The sequence below is a fragment of the Oncorhynchus gorbuscha genome, linkage group LG02, assembly GCF_021184085.1.
Source record: "Oncorhynchus gorbuscha isolate QuinsamMale2020 ecotype Even-year linkage group LG02, OgorEven_v1.0, whole genome shotgun sequence".
NCBI lineage: Eukaryota > Metazoa > Chordata > Actinopteri > Salmoniformes > Salmonidae > Oncorhynchus > Oncorhynchus gorbuscha.
The window spans coordinates 60129840-60151160 of NC_060174.1; the positions used below are offsets into that span (position 1 = coordinate 60129840).

Genomic DNA, 21321 nt, shown 5'->3' on the forward strand with positions numbered 1-21321 from the left:
GTATATGGATGATTTTTCTATTTAATTTTTTTTATAGAAAAACACCTGAACAGGGTTAGTCAAATCATTACATACTTCACTGGTAAATATGTAACATGTCATATTAATATTCTACTGCAGTGTTTTATTAACAGCGTTTTAACTTCAAAAAGGGTAATCTTCACAGGAAGATTGCGGACGCACAATAACCACACTTCATCGAGGGTGAACAATAATCACCACAAAGTTCTTGGGAGACATGACAATGAGAATCATTAAATCTTATCGGCATATAAATCTGCAGACAATGAAAAGCTAGTGGTATTTCAGGAGAACGAGATTCACAAGCAAACCGAATGATCAAACCACTACACAGTGTGGCCGTAAGATTTTTTTTTTTAATCAAACAGTGAGAGTACCTATTTGCACACTGTCATGTATCAGAACATTTTCACAGTTGGACCATAAATACAAAGTAAAAATACACAGTTCCCTTACAAGACAAAGGATGATGCAAAACAAAATCAACATGGCACAATAACCTTATCACACAAATAGAAACAAAAATAAACGACTTTTAGTGCAAGAGAGGAAAACTTCAAAACCAATTACTACAGTATCAAACACAACAGGATGCTTTTCTTTTTGGAAATTGTGAAGATTCTCAGATTCAGTCACATACATTAAAGGGACCTCATTTCAGATCAGGAAAGTCAGGAAAGGAAAGAGGGTAGACCAGCTACGACAACTTGACCGAGTAGAACATTAGGGAGTAGTGACGACATGGTACCTCTCAGAAGCCTGAGGGAGTGAGGATGTTCATGTCTCGAGGTTTGAGTTTGTGCGGCCGGGCTGACCGTCTACTGCCCTCCATGGTGGGGATCTCCATCTTGGGTGGGGCCTGTTTGTCGACAGCAGGGTCATCAGCCAACCGAGTGGCCTGGGCCTTCATCACCTCCATGGGGGTGGGCTTCTGGGCCCCGCGGTAAGACTGGAGAGCAAAACCCCCTAGAGAGAAAAACACAGGACTTATCTTAGGTAGGAGCAATAAGTGCAGGTCGCCTCCAAAAATGATTGACACCCTTGATAAAGGTAAGCGAAAGACTTATTAAAATAAATAATAAAATACTGAGCTGTTGTAAGCTCAGAAAAATGTGGGAAATTATATTATTTCATACTAATACAATTACCAAGAGAAAGAGATTTTGTTTAAAAAGTAATACTTTATCTAAAAATCAACAGATCTCAAAACTATTGCCACCCCTAAAGAATCGTGTCGATTAAATCAAACAAAATGAAATCTGCCCTAACGTTCAACTTTTTAAAATTAATCTCAGAGAAAATGTATTGTGACATTCTATGGCTTCCTGTTTCACTTGGGTATAAAAATAAGGTAAAACGCATGTAAATATCCATTTGTCATCCATTGCCGTTGTAAAAGGAAAAGAACTCACAAACAAAAAGAGACAAATGGTTGTTGACCTTCATAAAATCAGGCAATGGGTAAAAAATAAGTAATAATAATAATGGTGATGGTGACACTGATTTATTTTGAATTCGAGGCACACTTAACCAGCATGGCTACCACAGCATTCTGCAGCAATACGCCATCCCATCAGGTTTGCACTTAGTGGGACTATCATTTGTTTTTCAGCAGGACAATGACCCAAAACACATCCAGTCTGTGTAAGGGATATTTGACCAAGAAGGAGCGTGATGGAGTTCTACATCTGATGAACTGGCCTCCACAATCACCCGACCTCAACCAAATTGAGATGGTTTGGCATGAGCTGGACCGCAGAGTGAAGGAAAAGCAGCCAACAGGTGCTCAGCATATGTGGGAACTCCTTCAAGACTGTTGGAAAAGCATTCCAGTTGAAGCTGGTTGAGAGAATGCCAAGCGTGTGCAAAGCTGTCATCAAGGCAAAGAGTGGCTACTTTGAAGAATATAAAATAAATTGTATTTGTTTAACACTTTTTGGGTTACAACATGATTCCATATGTGTTATTTCATAGTTTTGATGTGTTCACTATTTATTCTACAATGTAGAAAATAGTACAAATAAAGCAAAACCCTTGAATGAGTAGCTGTGCCCAAACTTTTGACTGGTACTGTACATATTTCCTCAATTACCTTGACTAACCTGTGCCCCCGCACATTGACTCGGTACCGGTACCCCCTGTATATAGCCTCGCTGCTGTTATTTTATTATTAATATTTTTTTATGTATTTAGAGCTTTTTTTGTATTATTTATTTGTTACTTCAGTTTATTTTAGTAAATACTTTCTAAACACTTATTTTTCTTAAAACGGCATTGTTGGTTAAAATGATGGGCTTGTAAGAATTTCACTGTAAGGTATATACACCTGTTGTATTCAGCGCATGTGACAAATTCAATTAGATTTTATTGGAACCAGGAGCTACGGTCAGATGAGACGAAAATAGAGATCTATGGCCACACACACCAGCGGTGGTTTCGGCATTGAAAGAACAATGCATGTGCAGAAAAGGACCGCAGGCAAAATATGTAGGTGGATCATTTATGTTACAGGCCTGTTTTGCATCCACTGTTCCTGGGGCACTTGCTAAGGTCAACAGCATCATGAACCAGTAAACAGGACTAGCTAAAAACCTGGTTGCCTCTCCCAGGAGGCTGAAACTTGGCAGCAAGTATATCTTCCAGCAAGTCAATGATTCCAAGCACACATCAAAATCCACATAGAAATGGTTAATTGACCACAACATCAACAACTTGCAATGGCCATCTTAGTTTCCGGACTTAAACCCCAATGAAAACCCGTGGTTTGAATTGAAGAGGGCAGTCCATAAGCGCAGACGAAGGATATCAAGGATGTGAGCTCTAATCTCATAAAACATTTTAGAAAAAGGCCCAGTGTCAATGTCCTTGCCAGGGGAGGTTGCAAAACAGGGATGCCAATAATTTTGAAACATATTATTGAGATTTATTTTTTATTTTTTACTATTTAATAAAAATCTATCTAAACAATTGCATTAGTATAAAATAATACAGTTGTCCATGTTTTTGGAGCATGCAATATAGCTCAGTATTTGTATTATTTATTTTATAGTAGTTTTTTCTCCTCTTGATCAAGGATGCCAATAACTTTGGAAGTGACTGTATATGATCAAAACTTTTCGTTGACTCTATAAACACCTGATAAATTAATCATTTGTTAAAAGCGTCATGGCAACACAGATAAGGATATCTGGTACACAAAGAAAATAAAGTGTACTGATGTAGTCACTTTCACATCAAAGAACATTGAGCCAACCTATAAACTGGATTACAGCTAAACAGGGTTTCTACAAGTATGAGTCGGGATCCAAAGTGGGCCCTGGGCATGTGAGAGATGGATCACAAATTCGGAGAATACATCTATAATCACACACTATTTCTTCTTAATTTTGAATTGTTGGAGGACGATTTGGGTCACAGGAAAAGTTGAAGGACCCCTGGTTTAGATGAACACCATTACCAAACGAAAACATGTTAAGTATCACCCTCCCCAAATCCCATTTACCTGTGTTTGTGTGGTCCGCACCGGTGTCAGTAGTGGATTTCTGAACCGCCAGACGTGGTCCAAAGACACCCCAGCGTTCGACTGCTCCTCCCCCCTCATCAGCACCCATGTCCACACTCATATTAGAGCTGGTACTGAGGTCTGAGCTAGTGACAGTTGTGCTCTGGCTGGTGAACCAGCCCCTGCCAGGAACACAGAGAAATGCCAGATGGTCAACCCCTTTACAGTGGCCACTGGACAGGCATTATACTCATGCTCATATACGTAGGTAAATAAGGTGGGCAAGGGCACGTATATTTGGTGTTCAGGGTCAAAGTACAGCATGTTTCCATAAACAGCTGGTAATGAGGACATGGTTGCACTTACCTGCGTTTCTGTTTGGGTGAGCTCTGAGGAGTGCTATTTGGGGTGGACTGTGCAGATGATGTTTGCTTGTCCTCGTGTCCTCCCTTATGTCCTGCTCCCATGTCCATACTTTGAATATTCATTTTCTACAGGCAATACAACAAAAGGGAAAAAAGTATATAGTATGATGAATATTATTAATAGTTAAATCTCAATATTCACTCCTCTTTGACATACTGTAGATTGCTAATTGAGATTTGGAGCATTCATTGATTACACTATTGATGCTTTACCAAACCAATCATCAAAAATAATACAATTTATAAAATATTATTCATAAAATATTAGTAACATTTTCCTGTTAATAATGATCAGACTCAAGATAATAAAGTAGGGCCACAGTAAGCGATCAAATAAAGACTCACATGGAATGACTCTGGCATGCGATGGTGGTGGCGGGTCTCCTCAGAAGTGAGGCCCTTGTGGGGCGTGTAGACAGTGTCTCGCAGCCCAGCCTGCTGCTCAAACCTGTACATGCTGTCCTGGGTTTGCTCTGGAAAAACACAGAGGACATAATATATATTAATAATGTAGAAAATAGTCAAAATAAGAAAAACCCTGGAACGGGTAGGTGTCTCCAAACTTTTGACTAGTACTCTATATACCACCCCCACCCTAATCAGTGTTCCATTAATGAGCAACAGGATTGGATGAGCTCACGTTGATAATACAGTAATCCTCATTCATTATCACAGTAAAGAGTCTTACTGGTCATCAGAGAGTTCATAATGATGGAGGAGGCTTTGGCTTTCACCACTACTGGCATATGTGGCCTGAGACCAGCGTCAAACGTGGCAGCATGGGTCAGGGCATTTCCAGATTCATCCTCCTTTAAAACAAGAGATAAAAAAAAAACATTGATCACACAGGCAGCTAGATGAACATTTGTATGAATAGAAACACCTGGGATCATATCCATTAAGTGTGTTGGAGTATGAGGGCTGATCTAGAATCAGTTTAGTCTTTTAGATCATTATGAATAATATCACATGGACAGGGGGGGGACGTGAATCTAAATCAACACTTCTACTCTGAGACGCTTTATGATTATGGACGAACACGGATCACTATCGTAACTACGTGAGGCTATAGATCAGTGGAGCATTGTATGAGATATCTACCTCAGCCAGAAGACTGAACCTCCTGTCTGGTACCACGGGCCTCCTCCCCCATAGGTTGTTGATGTTGATGTCAGAGGGAGGGGGCGACATGGGCGCCTCCATGTTGTCATCATAGCTCATGGCACGGCGGGTCATGCCAACGGGCAGGGACATGCCTCCCAGGAGCCCCTCTGGGGTCCCAGACTCCAGGGCTGAGGAGGGAATGTTCAAGCATTAAAACACTGTCTAAAATAACTTCAAATGTGCTCAAAATACATAACATGATGATCAGTGTATCTTGCCACTCTATAGGCGATGGAAGCATATGTTTCCATACAGTATACCATCACCATTTTAAACAAGTACACAACACTGCAATGCCCACTCTTACTGCCCCCCATCCTTACCTGGTATATCTCCTGACCTGGACATTGTTGCAGAAGGCTGTCTCTGTTATGGCTCACAATGGGTTATTGTTCAGATTAATCCAACCTGACAAAAGATTGGACTGCACCTTTAAGGGACAAGGAGACTATTTTGAATACCAGTATCTAATTTCACAAACACAGAACAACCTATTTTGTGATCATTTTAGGCTATTCATAATGAAATGTACAGTGTACATGCTCACCTCAGAGAAATCATGTCATAATCAAAATGATGTATGTAATATGAACATGCACTACGTAGAAGTGAGTGATCCAGATAACCATGGGGGGGAAAGGACGAAACACCCAGTTGCATGCTTGAGTAGGTGGCCAAAGATGATAACCAAGCTTTCTAATTCTCATTGACAACATTGCGCTGCTCAGGTGAGTCAATGTTTCACTGCTTGGCAGCTGATATGGTGTTGTGCTCTGTTCTGGTGTTCTATTCTCCCGGGTGCCATTTGAGAAAGCAATCTGGAGTCATCTATGTCATGGAGGCCAAAGTCTTTACTGACAAATACAACCTGAAATGTAGGTTAGGTTAGATAACAGAGGCAAAGGCTTGCCCATGCTCACCGTGTGTGTAGTGCTGAATAGAGGTAATGACCCCTACAATAGGCTGGGTTTATTATCTGGCTCACTCTCGGACAGTAAGGCCTGCTGACAAAGCATTGTGGGAGATGCAAAGGAGCACAGCCCTGTGAAGCTGAAAAGGAACCAAAATACAGCAATCAGCAGAAGACATGACAGACAGACAGACGGTCTTTGGCTGGGGCACTCTCTGGTTATGCTCAAAAAAACAAGAGATCTAGAGCAGATAATAGCTGACACTACCCATTATCATCGTCATCATCCAAAGGCATACAGCACAGTATAACGCAAACTGTGTGTGGGAACTCGTACTTAATACAATGGCTACCCATATAAACACTAATGTCCCTGCATATGGCACACGTTCATTGGGATCATCTGTAACCATTTCCAATTCTCAATGCAAGTTAACAACAACTGTCATCGATTTACGTAATTAAAATGGAACCAATAAAATGCAATGCATGGGAGTGCTGCTGCCTGGGATTATCTCACTCTATGCGCAACCCGTTATGCAATGCAATGGCTGTGAATGTTGCGCTGGATCAACCGGTGTAGACCAGTGATGATGGACACAGCGAGTAAAATAGAATAGCGCGCGGCTGTTCTTCCATCACCAAAAGCAGTTTTGTTGGACAAATACATGATAATGCCTGACATACTATTTCAAATGCATTATGAAGCAGATAGGCAGCCATATCAAGCTACAGCGAGCGATTATGGTGCTGTAACGACAACAATGGTCATTGAATGAAAAACACAATTTCGTTTCCATTTACCAGATATAACGCCTCCCACGTCGCTTACAACAGACACGTTGACGATGAAGACGGTCGTAACCTTACAATGTCAACGGGAAAGGTTTCAGAACAACTGAGAAACATCTCGCCCATGATAATACCCAGCACCCAACGTGATGAGGAAAGTCCGAGCGTTGTGAACCTCGGCCACGTGATCATACTGCAAATAAAAGTCCCCCTGACAAAATGTTACATGACTGTTACTGAACGTTTTTCTGATTTAACATGGTAAAAAGTATATAGTTTAAAGTAGCTTAGACATACATTTATTGAAAATACAAACAATACACGTATTCAATAATTTAACAAAGATCGATTTACTGTATATATATGTATATATTGTTTTTCATTATAGTCCCCAGTAAATCAACAACAAACAACAATAACAACACTGTTGCAGGACGTATTAACGTTTTTTTATTTTAACTACTGTCAACTCTTAAAAGAACATGATTTAAAAATGTTTTGAGGATAACATTTTCATATTGATTGGCCCAATCCAGGGCTACCTGTTAACTGGGACACGGTGTCGCAACCAGTGTTCGAGCGCCTCGTTCTCACTCTTTCTCTCTTGAATTTGCTGTGTCGACCTCTGAATCTGGCTACGATTTATTTGTATTCTTTTCAGATTTTTCAGGGTGTGCTGCAGGACTAGGGGTGTGCCTACATGGCCATAATCGTATGCGTAATCATATCCATAAATGGACTGTTGGTAGTCGGATCGAATGATACTCCTGATCAAAAAGGGGAAGTGTTTTAATATGCCTAAATAGATGTTGGGGAAAAAACACCTGTCTGCACATTCTCAATGCAAAAAAAACCTGCAGATTAAGAGCAGCGCGCCGAGTGGTGTGTGTGTGGCAGAGGGCAGCCACGTTTGCTGTCACTCAGTCAGAATGCGCAGTCATCCAACTAGCATTTTCGAATCTGTCGGTAAATAAAGCAGACTATATTGATAGAGATTTACATGGTTATCCAAACGTCACGCCAGGGTAAGCCTGCACAAAACACGGCCCTTATTTAAAGTGTTTCTAAAATCCCCTATGGGAAAAGTGAATGGTGGACGGCTAGGCTTTATGGGTATCATGACACCTCCGCTGTGGGGTTTTATTCTGAAAATTACTCCACTTTCCGCAGCAATCCTCACTGGCTAGTGGTTATTATGGTAAACCATGCTCGATCAACTGAGCAAACGTGCACCTGCTAGCAGCCTCGTGTGAGCTTGTTTGAATGGCCATTACGGTAGCTAATTTGCCAGCTTGTTGATGAAGTTGTACAGCAGCACCAAAGTTATGGGTCTGTTCACAGAAATCAGCATGTATCTGATTCTGACAGCTGGCACTGCGCCTCACTATTTTGTAACATTTGGCCAACACCAGAGTGTCGCAGCTAGCGCAGGTATCTGGATAGCTGTGTGACGCAGAACTAAATCACAGCAGAACATGAAAATAACTGCCTTATCATGAAAACCAATTTGTTCTGTTATCTACAATTTCACTACACTAGCTAGCTAGAGGGAGTATTAATCATTGAATGTGTGAACTGGCATTTTGCGTAATTCTGGATTGATGTGAAACTGGTTCAGCCAGCGATTGCAGATGTTAACCTTAGCTAGCGAGCACATTTTTGGGCACATTTCGAATTTCATAAAAACGGATTCTAAAAACACACAGCACTGTAGCTAGGATTTAGAATTTGGTAGTGAATACTTGCTCATGAAAAAATATCAACATTATCTCAAGGTTTATAGTTTTTGGCAAGATTAACTCTCTTTTGATGATGTTGTCTTGGTATTCGTTGCCAAACCCACTATCTAAGTCTTTGCTAGGTAAAGCGCCGCCTTATCTGACCTCACTAGTCACCATAGCACAACCCATCCTTAGCATGTGCTCCAGCAGGTATATTTCACTGGTCATCCCCAAAGCCAACACCTCGTTTGGTGTTGGCCTATCGCTGTACACAGCCGATCTGTAAATAGCCCATCCAACTACCAAGCTCATCCCCATATTTGTTTTTTTCTGCTATTTTGCACACTAGTATTTATACTTGCATATCCTCATCTGCACATCTATCACTCCAGTGTTAATTGCTAAATTGTAATTACTTTGCCACCATGGCCTATTTATTGCCTTACCTCACTTAATTTGCACACACTGTATACAGATGTTCTATTGTTATTGACTGTACATTTGTTTAGCCCATGTGTGTAATTGTGTTTTTGTTGCACTGCTTTGCTTTATCTTGGCCAGGTCGCAGTTGTAAATAAGAACTTGTTCTCAACTGGCCTACCTGGTTAAATAAAGTTGAAATAAAAACATATGTAAAAGTATCGGATTTGAAATGTACTTAAGTACAGTGGTGGAAAAAGTACTCAATTATCATACTTGAGTAAAAGTAAATGCTATACATCAAATTCCTTATATTTAGCAAACCAGATGGCACAATGTCCTTTTTTTATTCATTTGTTTTGACAGCCAAGGGCACACTCCAACTCTCAGACAATTTACAAAGGAAGCATTTATGTTTAGTGAGTCCACCAGAGGCAGTAGGAATGACTTGGGACGTTCTCTTGATAAGTGTGTGAATTTGACCTTTTTCCTGTAGCACCTTTGGGTGTCAGAGTAAAAAAAGTCAATTTTCTTTTGGAATATAGTAAAGTAAAACTAGTCAAAAATATAAATGAAGTACAGGTAGTACTTGAAAGTATTTTTACTCTAGTACTTTACACCACTGTGTGTGGAGATATGAAGAGAACAGAGGCTGGTTTGAACAGAGGAGTTATGGAACTAATGTTATCACTTGTTTGTACGCTATGACCTGATACACATAGCCACAAGAAGAAAACAAGGTAGCTTATGATGCCCTGATGCCCTGGCGAGGCGTGGAACCAGCCATGACTAAGTATTCTTAGGTCTACTATATAAGACTCCAGCATTTCCTGTACTTTCGGGCTCACCTACAGGTGGGTGGTTCGTTGACCAGCTCCATTATTGTGATAATGAATTGATATTAAAGTATGATTGCTTGAAGATTTATCTAAGTCTCTCCTGATTCTTTAGCACTTCCATGTCATTCTTGACAACAAGGATGGGATGCTGACCTTCATCTGCTGACTGCTCCTGAGGACCTGGGTAAACTGTGCACAGGAGTAACCCCCATTGGGTACTCAGGGCAAACCACACTCCAAGAGTGAGCAGATGGAACCCGCCTAAGATCCAAGTAGGACGCATCAGCAGGTGTATACAGCATCCTGAACATAGACTATAGAGGTGAGAATGTTTTTTTTTCTTCTTGAAAGCAATTATTTCTGTAAAAAGCCAGTAGCAACTGGTGGGCCTTAGGCAACAAGACTAGTGTGGGAGGCTATGAGGAGCACCCTCAATTAGGTGAGCCTGGTAACCGGGTCAACAAGACTAGTGTGTAAAGTTCTGAGGAACGTTCTCAACTAGGTGAGCCTGTGGAACTGATCAGTAAGAAATGCATTGAAATTATATGGTATAAAATAGTAAGGTGCACCTGTGATAGCTATAAACCTAACATCATTTTAGAAATAAGAAAATACTTCTGTAGAATTGAAGCCCACAGCCCACAATAACTGTTTCTCATACAGTTGAAACTAAGTATCATAGCAAAACTGTTTACTTTTTATGTGGGTAAGATACACATTTGGATTAGTTCTCCAGTGTTTCAACGACAAATTTTAGCAGCCATGCAATTACATGATTTAGGTTGTAGGAACTGGTCACTATATTTTGTGTGTGTGAGAGAGGAACTAGGATAGGATTAGTGTCAGAAGTTGGATGCTCTACTGCATAGTGCGTTGCGGGTGAACCGAGTTTAATGGCATCACAAAAAAGGATGTTGGATTCTGTCTGGGGGGAGCATCAGTGAAGGTCTGCGTAGGAGACACCGGTGGCACTCTCCGTGGGAGAGTGAAGGAAATTCCTGCCCAACCAAAGACAACCTGGACCCTCCCTGACCAGACTTCCATTGATGATTGCCACATTCACAAATCTGAATAGGACAACCCACTGAATTTAAATTAAAAAATGAATTTGTTGTGAAAATAAAAGTGACAAGGATCCTAAATCCCAGATTGGGGATTTGGCATTGGCAGTGTTGTTTGTAGGCATAGGATATGTGTCTATGCAGCCTGAGAGCTATGAGTAGTGAAAATAGAGAAGTGAGATTTGGATAGGTTTCCATATAGAATGTTATCTAGGGGTTCCAATATATCGATTCTGTGAAGATATGAAAAAATGAATGAGAAATTGTTTGTGTTTCATAATTGATTACTGGAGATTTGATGATGTAATAATGGAAATAATAATAATAATAATAATAATATACAAAGTTGCACACCCAAACGTAGATGTACGTAAGGGGTAAGAAAAGTATTCTGAGTTGGTCCCTTCATGGACCATTTGATAGAGATAAGGTTAATGCATTAAATGACTGTCTACAGGGTCTGGGAAATGGTCTCAGAAAAAGACTGGTGTATGGCGACTTTTGGTAACAGTACGAGGAATTGACTTACCCCTAACCAATAAAACTATAAACGCTTATGGGATTTCCTTCGTCCTGGTAATACGTTTTGAAACACAACCTATGCCCTGTTTAAATGGAACCATTGACATGTTGATTTATTGTACTCCCGATGGCGTTTTTGTTGATATTCCAAACATTGACGTTCTAAACCAATTCGTGAGTAGGCAAAATGGGAAAGTGTCTGATTTGCTGTCTTCGCCGTCTCAGGCGCCAGGCTTATTATGGACAGAGTGCCATCTAGAGGGGACTGATGGACAGTGCAGGTCAGTTATAGTGAAAGTTATAAACTAAAAGAAACCTAGTGTCGACAGCTACCTTAGAAAGTAAGCTCCCTCCAAAGTTTATATTTTCCCTTCTGAAATTAGCTGAGGTATTTTATCAATTCGACGCATTACATGTTAATCTTAAAATAATAGACATGTCATAAGTGTGAAGCAGGAAGTGAATACCCAACAGAGGTTGGTAATAAAATAAAAAGAGTAACATTTCTAGGGTAGACTACAATGAGAACATTGCCTAATAAGGGGAGAATAATCATGTTTGTTTTGTTTTCTAAACATTACGATAAGTGACGGTGACAAAGATATTGATAAGGAGGGTTGATGTACGTTGAATGAGTGTTGAATGTATGTAAATTGTTATTTGAGGTTTTTGGATATCAGTCTAATTAATTTCATATTTTAGTCATTTGAAGAAGCTGAGATTTCAATACAAGGTTAAGGATTGCGCTTTGAGACCGACAAATAGATAAGCTGTGGGTGAAAACGTATGGTACCCGCTGGGTTAGAGTTTTTCTTGACCAGTTCCAATTATTATTATTACTTCATTGTATCGTTTAGGTAACACTAATGATTAGGAAAAAGTTAATAACTTAGTAATAGTCCTATGTGTGATTCGGACCATGACAACGACAGCTACCATTTACTTCTGAAGACAGTGATTTATTCACCTTTCACATACTTAGAAATGCACCTGTTGTTGACAGAGGTTTTTCTCTCACAAGGTCGGCTCAGTGGGAGTGGAATATTGGCTGAACGCCCAGGCTCTGTGATTGCCAGGTGTTCTTTACTAAACTAGGAGCAAGCGCTTTCCTAAGAAAGGATCCACTTGGCTTTCATTGACAGTGGCAGGTTACAACTGTATATGGTGTGTAGAATGTTAAACGTTTTTCAATTCAGTGGCACAACAGAAGCCATTTACAAAGAGAATGTACTTGTGTAAGAAAGTATTCTCTTAAGATGTTTCATATTTTGCTTGGTTGAATTTCTGCTTAGATTATGACATTGTCTTACATTATGAACTATTGCTTACATGCACTGCGTTATGCGTTCAATATTTGCTTGTCTATGAAGAGACGGCATTGAATTGTAGGAACTGTATCATCCTTGGTTCATGCAGGTGACTGGGTGTTATGACCTCCTCCTTCTCAGACCAATTGATAGAATGCCCGGAATATGTTTTGGAGGCAGTGCTCAGTTTCTTGGGAGGCTGAGGGTGTGCGATTGACGACCAGTCACATGCAGGAAACGATCCAATGAATTATTCTGATTTTATGAAGAATGTAGGCACTATGTGAATTTGTATTTATTGTGCGGGGTCTTTTCATTTGGTTTTAGTGGGGTTTTCGCAGGTTAGAGAGGATGTACCTTAAGGGGCACACCAATTACAGTTTTAATTAAACGTGAATTATTTTGATAAGAAATATACTGAAAAAAACCCAATGTAAACCTGGTGTGTGAAATGTTTTTAAATAATTACTCTGAGGTGAAAGGGAAAAAAACACTCAAAGTGTTGAATGACCTCTGTCCTGACTTTTTAGTGTGGTTTTGATCACCCTCACTGGAAAGGTGAGCAACATTGGGTGATGATTTGAAGGTCATATGTAATACTGATTTGAAGGTCAAATGTAAGGGTATTAATTCTAATTCAATTTATTATTTTTGTTTAACCAGCAGTGCTTTTCATTTTACACATTATGTGTCAAAACGGGGGGGATTACCAGTCCCCTGACACTTTTTAGTTAAGTATGCAGATTGTTTTGTTCACATGCCTGCAAAAGGATTTAGTGTATCAAAGGATATAATATGCAGAAGTATATGGCTGTTTGTTTTGTTTGTTCTGTTTCTGTCTTGCTTTAATATAAATCTCACCAGATTGGGTCTGCTGGATGGTTGAGATTTCTCCCTAAGAATTAGCCATCTACCTCCCTGACCCTGTAACTCTGCGGCGAGGTCATCGATATGATGGGAGAGTATAAGCCAATTAGATACAATTATTTCAACTATGTGTTATTCTCTATGACATGTTTCTTAGAAGTTGTATTAATACTATTGGTAGAAGTAATAATTTGTCATACAGTAAATATTTTGTCTGGATTTCCTGAGACAGAAATGCCCTAAACTGTTCTGATCTGTCTTGTCTTGGGGTTATGCTGAAGGTGACCACAGATGGTATCTAGATGCATGGACAATTTGACCAGACAGTGTGGACCTCATACCTCCTCTGACTGGCTGAAGTAATGGTTAAAATCGCATTCAGTATGGTACTTCACTACTTTTACAATGAGACCTGAGTCCGAGCCAGCACCTGTACACATTTTACATTACATTACATTTAAGTCATTTAGCAGACGCTCTTATCCAGAGCGACTTACAAATTGGTGCATTCACCTTATGACATCCAGTGGAACAGTCACTTTACAATAGTGCATCTAAATCTTAAAGGGGGGGGGTGAGAGGGATTACTTATCCTATCCTGGGTATTCCTTAAAGAGGTGGGGTTTCAGGTGTCTCCGGAAGGTGGTGATTGACTCCGCTGTCCTGGCGTCGTGAGGGAGTTTGTTCCACCATTGGGGGGCCAGAGCAGCGAACAGTTTTGACTGGGCTGAGCGGGAGCATACAGTCGACGCTATCAACTGCCTTTTCTCTTGTGCCTTTTCTCTCAGGAGAGTGACAGGAGTCCACGTGGAGTGAGCATGGAGAGAGATCCATTCCAAACTTCTCATGTTGCTGGTATACAAGGTGGATCCGGCCCAGGTGAGACATCAGTCTGTTTGGGGAAACTCTGATTATTCCTCAGACATTGGGAGATTATCATAGGCCATCCACTTTGAACATGTGCCATTGGGAAGTCAAACTTTAAAGCTGAAAATGAAGAAAGATTGAGTGCCACGGAGGGGGGTGGTCAACTGTGCCTGTAATTGATTAGGCTTGTCCAAAATTGTTACTTGGGGTATCGGGTTGATTGTGGAGGTCTACACAGTGTGAAATGTATAGTAAATTACACTAAGAATGCATTGCGATACTGATCTGTAATTATAACCGTGATGAGAAAGTTAATGCTAGAATTATGGATAATTACACTGTATTTTAATGTAAATGTACATTCTGCTAGTGCCGATGTGTGCTAGGTTGAGGGTTTCAACTTTGAGTGATAGAACCAACGTGAATCACTGAGCAATGTCATTCTAAATTTGGGTTGAATAATAATGGATGTCTCGGTATGTTATGCAAAATAGGTCAACTTTTTTTTTTACCCCTTTTTTGTGGTATTCAATTGTTTAGTCGCTACTATCTTTCCCTACCGGCCAAATCCTCCCTAACCCGGACGACACTAGGCCAATTGTGCGTCGCCCCACAGACCTCCCGGTCGCGGCCGGTTACAACAGAGCCTGGGCGCGAACCCAGGGTCCCTGATGGCACAGCTGGCGCTGCAGTACAGCTGGCATCCTTAACCACTGCGCCACCCAGGAGGCCTAAAATAGGTCAACTTTGAGCACCTTAATCTTTTGTTTTGGCAAAAAAAAATCTAAAGTCACTTTCTGAGCACTTCTACCATGGGCAAACATGTATGGGAAGTTTTGTTTAAATCAAAAGAGGTGCCGTCAAAAAGTGATTGAATTCAAATGGATTTACCCTACCTCAACAAAAGGCCAATTTACTCTTGTGTCCTGACTGCTATCACCAGAGGACACTGTATTACTTGTTTGCATACATTTACCATTGGACTGACAAAAGTTATTATTCAAGTTGCCATGTTCATGAAACTCAGTTGTATATTCATTATTGTAATCTAATTCCTGTAAATTTTTTGTACATATAACATCCCTGGTTAATTCTAGGAATTTAGAATTTGTCATAATGCTTCAAGATATAGAGCAGGGGGCCTCCCGAGTGGCGCAGCTGTCTTGTGACACATCGCAGTGCTAGAGGGATCACTCCAGATCTGGGTTTGATCCCGGGCTGTGTAGCAGCTGGGGAGACCCATGAGGTGGCGCACAATTGGCCAAGCGTCGTTTGGGTTAGAGGAGTGTTAGGCGGCTGGGATGTCCTTGTCCCTAGTGACTCCTTGTGGTGGCTGGGCGCCTGCATGCTGGCTTTGGTCGCCGTTTGGCGTTTCCTCTGACACATTGGTGCAGTTTGCTTCCAGGTTAAGCGAGCAGTGTGTCAAGAACCTGTGCTGCTTGGCGGGGTCGTGTTTTGGAGGACGCATGGCTCTCGACCTTCGCCTCTCCCGAGTCCGTATGGAAGTTGCAGCAATGGGACAAGACTGTAACTACCAATTGGGGAGAAAAAGGGGTAAAAAAAAAATAGATACTGAGCAGGACTTCAATTTTATTATCTCCCCATCACAGAAGGGTTTAGGATAACTTGTTTATCTTGCACTATACGGATATATTTCCTAGTGCAACAGGTCTAGGTTTTGGACACTCAGAGGCAGGGTAAAACACATCATTTTATTAGATTATGAGCCAACAATGGACAGAGGTACAAAAGCCATACCATACAAGATCAAACGATTGTATCGTCAACCTTTTTACAAGTCAATTTTACTGTTGTCTTTCCATTTGTATATTTTGACACAGAGTTCATTGTACTGTCATGGAGGGCCATTAAACACAATCAAAAAATAATATACTACAATGTCACATGCTGTTTCACTCAGTGTGAATATGATGTACCGTTTCATCATGGCTTTACTTAGTGGAAGTTTTAAATAGACTCATCAGTTTTCCACCATTCTACATTGTCATTGCATAACTCATATCATACATGAGAGAGGAAATCGCAAGAGACATTTTCAGAACCACTGAGAATAATCTGAGTTTGAATGCTCTCCGACAGGGAGCCTGAACTAGCTATAGGATCACTCCGTTCTGATTCTAAAGCTGTACCCTTCCCATTGTTATGACGAGTAGAATGTTTTCTTTGACCAGAGTTATCATTCGTCAATAATGGAGTGAGATATCACTCACTCCATAGTAAAGATTATGATCTGTCATTTTTCTTAGTCATATGTCCTTATAGCAAATTCTGCATCTTTTCCACACATCTTTATTCACCCGAACACTTGTCTCGCGTGATCATCCTTCCAAAATCCTGTCTTGTTCAACTTTACCAGGCTACCCTAAAACTGATGTCTTCTAAGCACTGTCAACATTCCACTCACTGTGATATGTGTGAGGCATACGCTAGCCTACAATATGTCTTACACTACATACTGTACAAAAAGGTCGGGCATGAAAACGCAATTTGTACATGTTACCGTATGGACCTGCATTGTCCAAATGTACCAATTAAGCAGTACATAGTACATCAAGGATCCATAATGTACAATACTTCAGAGTGGGGATTAACAAAGCTACACAAGTTTACATCTCTGCGATGGCCGGAAGCATGCACGCCCTGATTCTGGCTTCTCTCCAGGCCGAGCGACAGTCAGCGATCCAGTGTGACACCATTGTGTGATGGTCCATGTAGCGAGTGCACTTCCCCCTCTCACCTGCAGGCGCCCTGTCTGGGCTGTTCTGGAACCTCCATGAGAATGAGCTGGAGGCATCAGGTTTCTGCTGGTCTGATGAGGATGTCTCTGGTGGAGCAGGGTCATGGTTTGGCTTCTTTTGGTCAGTGGGGTCCACCAGCCATAGCTCACGCCGGCTGTTTTTCCGCTGGGTCAGCGGCGAGGAACACATGCGGGGGAAACTATCGGCACGTACCGGGGGTTGTGGTCGACTCTGCGCCGCACTCTGACTCCCTTCGCCCATGCGGCCCTGTGAGTCATGGGCGCGACAGGCGGCTGAGAGGAGTCCTTCCCTGTGACCGTAGAGGAACTCCAGGGGGTCAGAGACACTGGGGACAACCCTACTGGAGGTCTGACATGAACTGACATCCACCACTCTCTCTGGGCCACTACACTCATTCTGACTCTCCCCCTGCTCTAACTGAGTGTGGCGGCTGACCTTAGAGATCAGAGGCAGACAGGGTGGCACAGGGTCCCTCAGTCTGTGCAGCCTCAGACAAGGCCTCAGGGAGGTCAGAGCGCCCACCGTGAGGATGTCACAGTCAGGTTCGCCCTGGGGGAAGGTTGGTCGGGCGAGCTGGCAGATGGACAGAAAGTAGTCATGGGTAGACAGTGAGTGGGCCTGACCATGGGGAGGGAGGTGGCGGCTGTTGGCCTGGTTCATGTCCTGGACCAGCTCCTCATAGCCCTCCCTGATGGTGGGCAGCCACCTCTTAGCCAGGAGTCTGGAGCGGGGTCGCATGCCTGGGAAACAGGAGGGAGAGAGAGGCTGGTCAGGTCAGTCTCTGAGAATAACTTTTTGTTTTTGCAAAGCTTGGATTGTGGATAATGTAAACAATGGCATGAGAATGACATTTTTTGATGAATTATCAATTTGCATCTAGTTAAATACAGGCAAAGTGTAATTGACCATGCTCTTTGTATGTTTTTTAAATGCAAAATTGCATATGAAATGCATTTGTGTATTTGATTCGTATGTGCAATCGTTTACAGGAAAGATGTGCTGAGCCCGTCTCCATGGTAACCTCGCTTTCCCTCATCACATCTCAGGGTGTGCTCATATTAGACACACACACTCACATAAACCTAATAACCCACACATACACCCCACAATATACCCACCTAATAACCCACACACACACTCACATAATCCACTCACCTAATGACCCATACATACACCACACAATCCACCCACCTAATAACCCACACATACACCACACAATCCACCCACCTAAAAACCCACACATACACCACGCAAAAATATGTTCTCACACACTAATAAATATATAAAAGCACAGATTAACATTGAGTGGGTTTAAACTTCTAGCTTTCCTTTTCATTGAAGGTAACACAGCACATGTAAACAACTAGGACGCCATGTAAACAACTCATTATGCCCCCCCCCCCCTATTCTCATCTTGTCTTTAGGAACAGTGAGCTTAGAAGACAGACAAACCGACAGTCAGACCAGTGTTACTAATTTACGTTAGGCATGGTGACTTCATTCACATAGGAAAACAAATCCCTATTACATAATCTCATCCTGTGTCCTAAAAATATCTTAATTTTTTGCAGAATCTCAAATATAGGCTATGACGTATATTTGTTCTACACATCCCATAGGGTACCAAAATACTTATTTATTAATGACATTTTAAGCATATCAACTTTTTTTGCCATTGAGCATCATCATCACATACATTGTTTTTTGTGTACTTATTGCCTAGCCATGTACGCAGCTATGATATAACCATTCAATTTCCTCAGGACACCTACCATCTATTAGTATTGCTATCAGTCCAGGTGTCTGGCTTTGCCTGTTTTATGTAGAATGCAGCAGAGCTTCCTACCTGTGTCTTATTTGTGTTTCAGGTGGTGTCGTTTGCTCGTCTTCGTTGCCTCTCACCCCTCTCGCTGTCTCTAGCCAAGCTGCCACAGAGCTCTGTGTCTCCGACCGACATACAGCTACAGAACGAAAAGAACGCTTTATCCCACCCCCTTTCTCTCTCTCTCTCTCGCTCCCATGGCCTCCCTCTGCTCCCTTAGCCGGCTAAAAATAGCACCTCCATCCCATTTTGTGGCTGAGCATAATCATGTGCCAAATGTATTTTATTGATGTACAGAGTAAGAGTGTCGAAGGTACGCGGAGTGAGTGGAGCGGCAAAGAAAGGGAAAGAGAGAAGAGAGTAGGAGGTTCGGCAGGGGGAGGAAAGAGGCGACAGTTAGAGGAGGATGAGGTCGTGGAGAGGAGGATGAGAGGAGAACAGGATGAGGAGGAGAGGATAATGGTCCCCATGATTCAACACAGGGTCGTGACGCAAGAACACAGGAGTGCCCCCAGGGGTGGGTCCGTTCACTGTTGTTGTTCTCTATCTACACTAACGAGGTGAAGATCCGAGGAAACAATGTGAGCCTTTTTATGTATGCAGATGACATGGCTCTGGTAGGACTCTTTTTTAAAAAAGATGCTATGTCAGATGTGGACAGCTGTTTTAAACAGACAAACAACCTTCAAGAATGGCGTCGGTCAAGTGCCCTCCACATCAATGTGGAAAAGGCAAAGGAGCTGATCATCAACGGCAACAACTTACCAATGTCCCAACCACTCTCTCTGAACGACCAACCAGTGGGGGTGGTTAAGTGTTTTAAATATCTAGGGACACAAATTGGTAACAAGCTGAGTTTTACAGAGAATGCAGACTGTATTTTTTTTAAAGAAAGCCGACGCCTGTTCTGAATCAGGAAATTAAAGGGGGTTTGGGGTCAGCCAGGATGTTCTGGAAAGGGTGTACTGCATTCTCACCTTCAATATGACAGTCTGCTATGGTCATCTGAGCGTGAGGAGCAAAATCAAACTGAATAGTAAACACAGCCAGCAAAAGTAATTGGTCGACCACATTCTGTTACACTAAGCAACCAAAAAGAAGACACTGGCTGTCATTAGCGACCCCTCCCACTCTCTACACCCTCAGTTCGAGAGGCTTCCCTCTGGCCGGCGCTTCAGAATGCCCATGGCCAAGAAGAAACATGAATTAGTTCCCTGTGCTGTTGGACTACTAAATGCAAAGTAAATTGTATCGGTATATGTACTTATCTAGTGCAGCTGGGCCAGTGGTCGTTTGTGTGTGAATGTATTAATGTCTTAATATTTGTTTCGATATCTCACAATTGGATTTCTCAGGCGATCACAAATGCTGAAGTAACCGATCACACAATGTCTGTCGGAGACAAACAGGCGGCAAACAAGGTGAGCCCATCCCTCCTACTGAGGCGCCACTCGCCCACCCTATGGTCATTCTCGCATCTCTTCCTTGCGGAAATGACCACGATGGCTACTGAAGCTTTCCTCAGCATGACTTAAATTCCTGAATTCCTACATAACAGTTCACAGGCGAATGTTGAGGTCTTCCCTGCCGAACGTAGGACCTCAGCTCTTATCGACAGAAAACGATGAAATAACACATTTGGAATCATGTGGTAAACAAAAAAGTGTTAAACAAATAAAAATCTATTTTATATTTGAGATCTATTTGAGTAGCCACCTTTTGCCTTGACAGCTTTGCACACTCTTGCAAAGCTGTCTAGTAAACCCATGTGCACTTGTTGGGTTAGGCAGACCAACTGGGTTCAGCCCCCAGGCTTCTCGGTCAAGGGTATTTACCTGCAAGAAGGCTAACCTGGCCCCCACGCACTGTGCTAGCTACAGCGCACCTTTACCACAAGGTACAGGATCTCGATTTGATTACGTAAGTATTCAACCCCCTGCTAGAATCACCTTTGGCAGTGATTACAGCTGTGAGTCTTTTTGGGTAAGTCTCCAAGAGCTTTGCTCACCCAGATTGTACAATATTTGCATATTAGTCTTTTAAAAATCCTTCAAGCTCTGTAAGGTTGTTGATCATTGGTACACAGCCATTTGGTCTTGCCATAGATTTTCAAGCCAATTTAAGTCAAAACTGTGTCTAGGCCACAAACATTCAATGTTGTATTTGTAAGCAACTCCATAGTATATTGATGTGGCGCAATCTCAATCACACTCCACACTGCCCTTTCACACCTGGACAAAAGGAACACCTATGTGAGAATGCTGTTCATTGACTACAGCTCAGTGTTCAACACCATAGTGA

General features: G+C 41.8%; 2 protein-coding genes and 1 long non-coding RNA gene across 6 annotated transcripts; 1 reads left to right on the forward strand and 2 right to left on the reverse strand.

Annotated features, from left to right (window-relative positions):
* Positions 1-357: 357 nt before the first annotated feature.
* On the reverse strand, positions 358-7504 carry LOC124005612 (putative monooxygenase p33MONOX). 4 transcript variants are annotated; one of them, XM_046315038.1, is made up of 9 exons: positions 7357-7504; positions 6033-6162; positions 5436-5542; positions 5050-5240; positions 4637-4757; positions 4294-4421; positions 3890-4014; positions 3524-3705; positions 358-987 (listed from the first exon to the last, which is right to left on the reverse strand). In XM_046315038.1, exons 3-9 carry the CDS (start codon positions 5458-5460, stop codon positions 773-775), a joined length of 987 nt encoding a protein of 328 aa, XP_046170994.1. In that variant the 5' UTR covers positions 5461-5542; positions 6033-6162; positions 7357-7504; the 3' UTR covers positions 358-772. The 4 variants fall into 4 exon arrangements, with proteins under 4 accessions (XP_046170994.1, XP_046171003.1, XP_046170987.1 ...); XM_046315047.1 differs by lacking the exon at positions 7357-7504 and adding an exon at positions 6827-7011 and having other exon boundaries at positions 5436-5536; XM_046315031.1 differs by lacking the exon at positions 7357-7504 and adding an exon at positions 6827-7011.
* A 172-nt stretch (positions 7505-7676) lies between these two features.
* On the forward strand, positions 7677-14412 carry LOC124005633. The gene is made up of 3 exons (XR_006833659.1): positions 7677-7839; positions 9907-10116; positions 14340-14412. It is a non-coding gene; the product is annotated as an uncharacterized LOC124005633 (long non-coding RNA).
* Positions 14413-16111: 1699 nt separating this feature from the next.
* LOC124005637 lies at positions 16112-19449 on the reverse strand. Its single transcript, XM_046315079.1, has 2 exons — positions 19045-19449; positions 16112-17938 (listed from the first exon to the last, which is right to left on the reverse strand). The coding sequence occupies exon 2, from the start codon at positions 17934-17936 to the stop codon at positions 17046-17048; it is 891 nt and encodes a 296-aa protein (XP_046171035.1). The 5' UTR covers positions 17937-17938; positions 19045-19449; the 3' UTR covers positions 16112-17045.
* Positions 19450-21321: the final 1872 nt, after the last annotated feature.

What these genes read in the sequence shown, in the direction of transcription:
- LOC124005612 (XM_046315038.1), bottom strand. Translation starts at nt 5,460, where the DNA reads ATGTCCAGGTCAGGAGATATACCAG. An exon ending in TCACCCAAACAGAAACGCAG is followed by an intron (nt 3,706 to 3,889) that starts GTAAGTGCAACC and finishes TGTTCCTGGCAG; the next exon opens with GGGCTGGTTCACCAGCCAGA. An exon ending in TGCGGACCACACAAACACAG is followed by an intron (nt 988 to 3,523) that starts GTAAATGGGATT and finishes TTTTCTCTCTAG; the next exon opens with GGGGTTTTGCTCTCCAGTCT.
- LOC124005637 (XM_046315079.1), bottom strand. Translation starts at nt 17,936, where the DNA reads ATGCGACCCCGCTCCAGACTCCTGGCTAAGAGGTGGCTGCCCACCATC.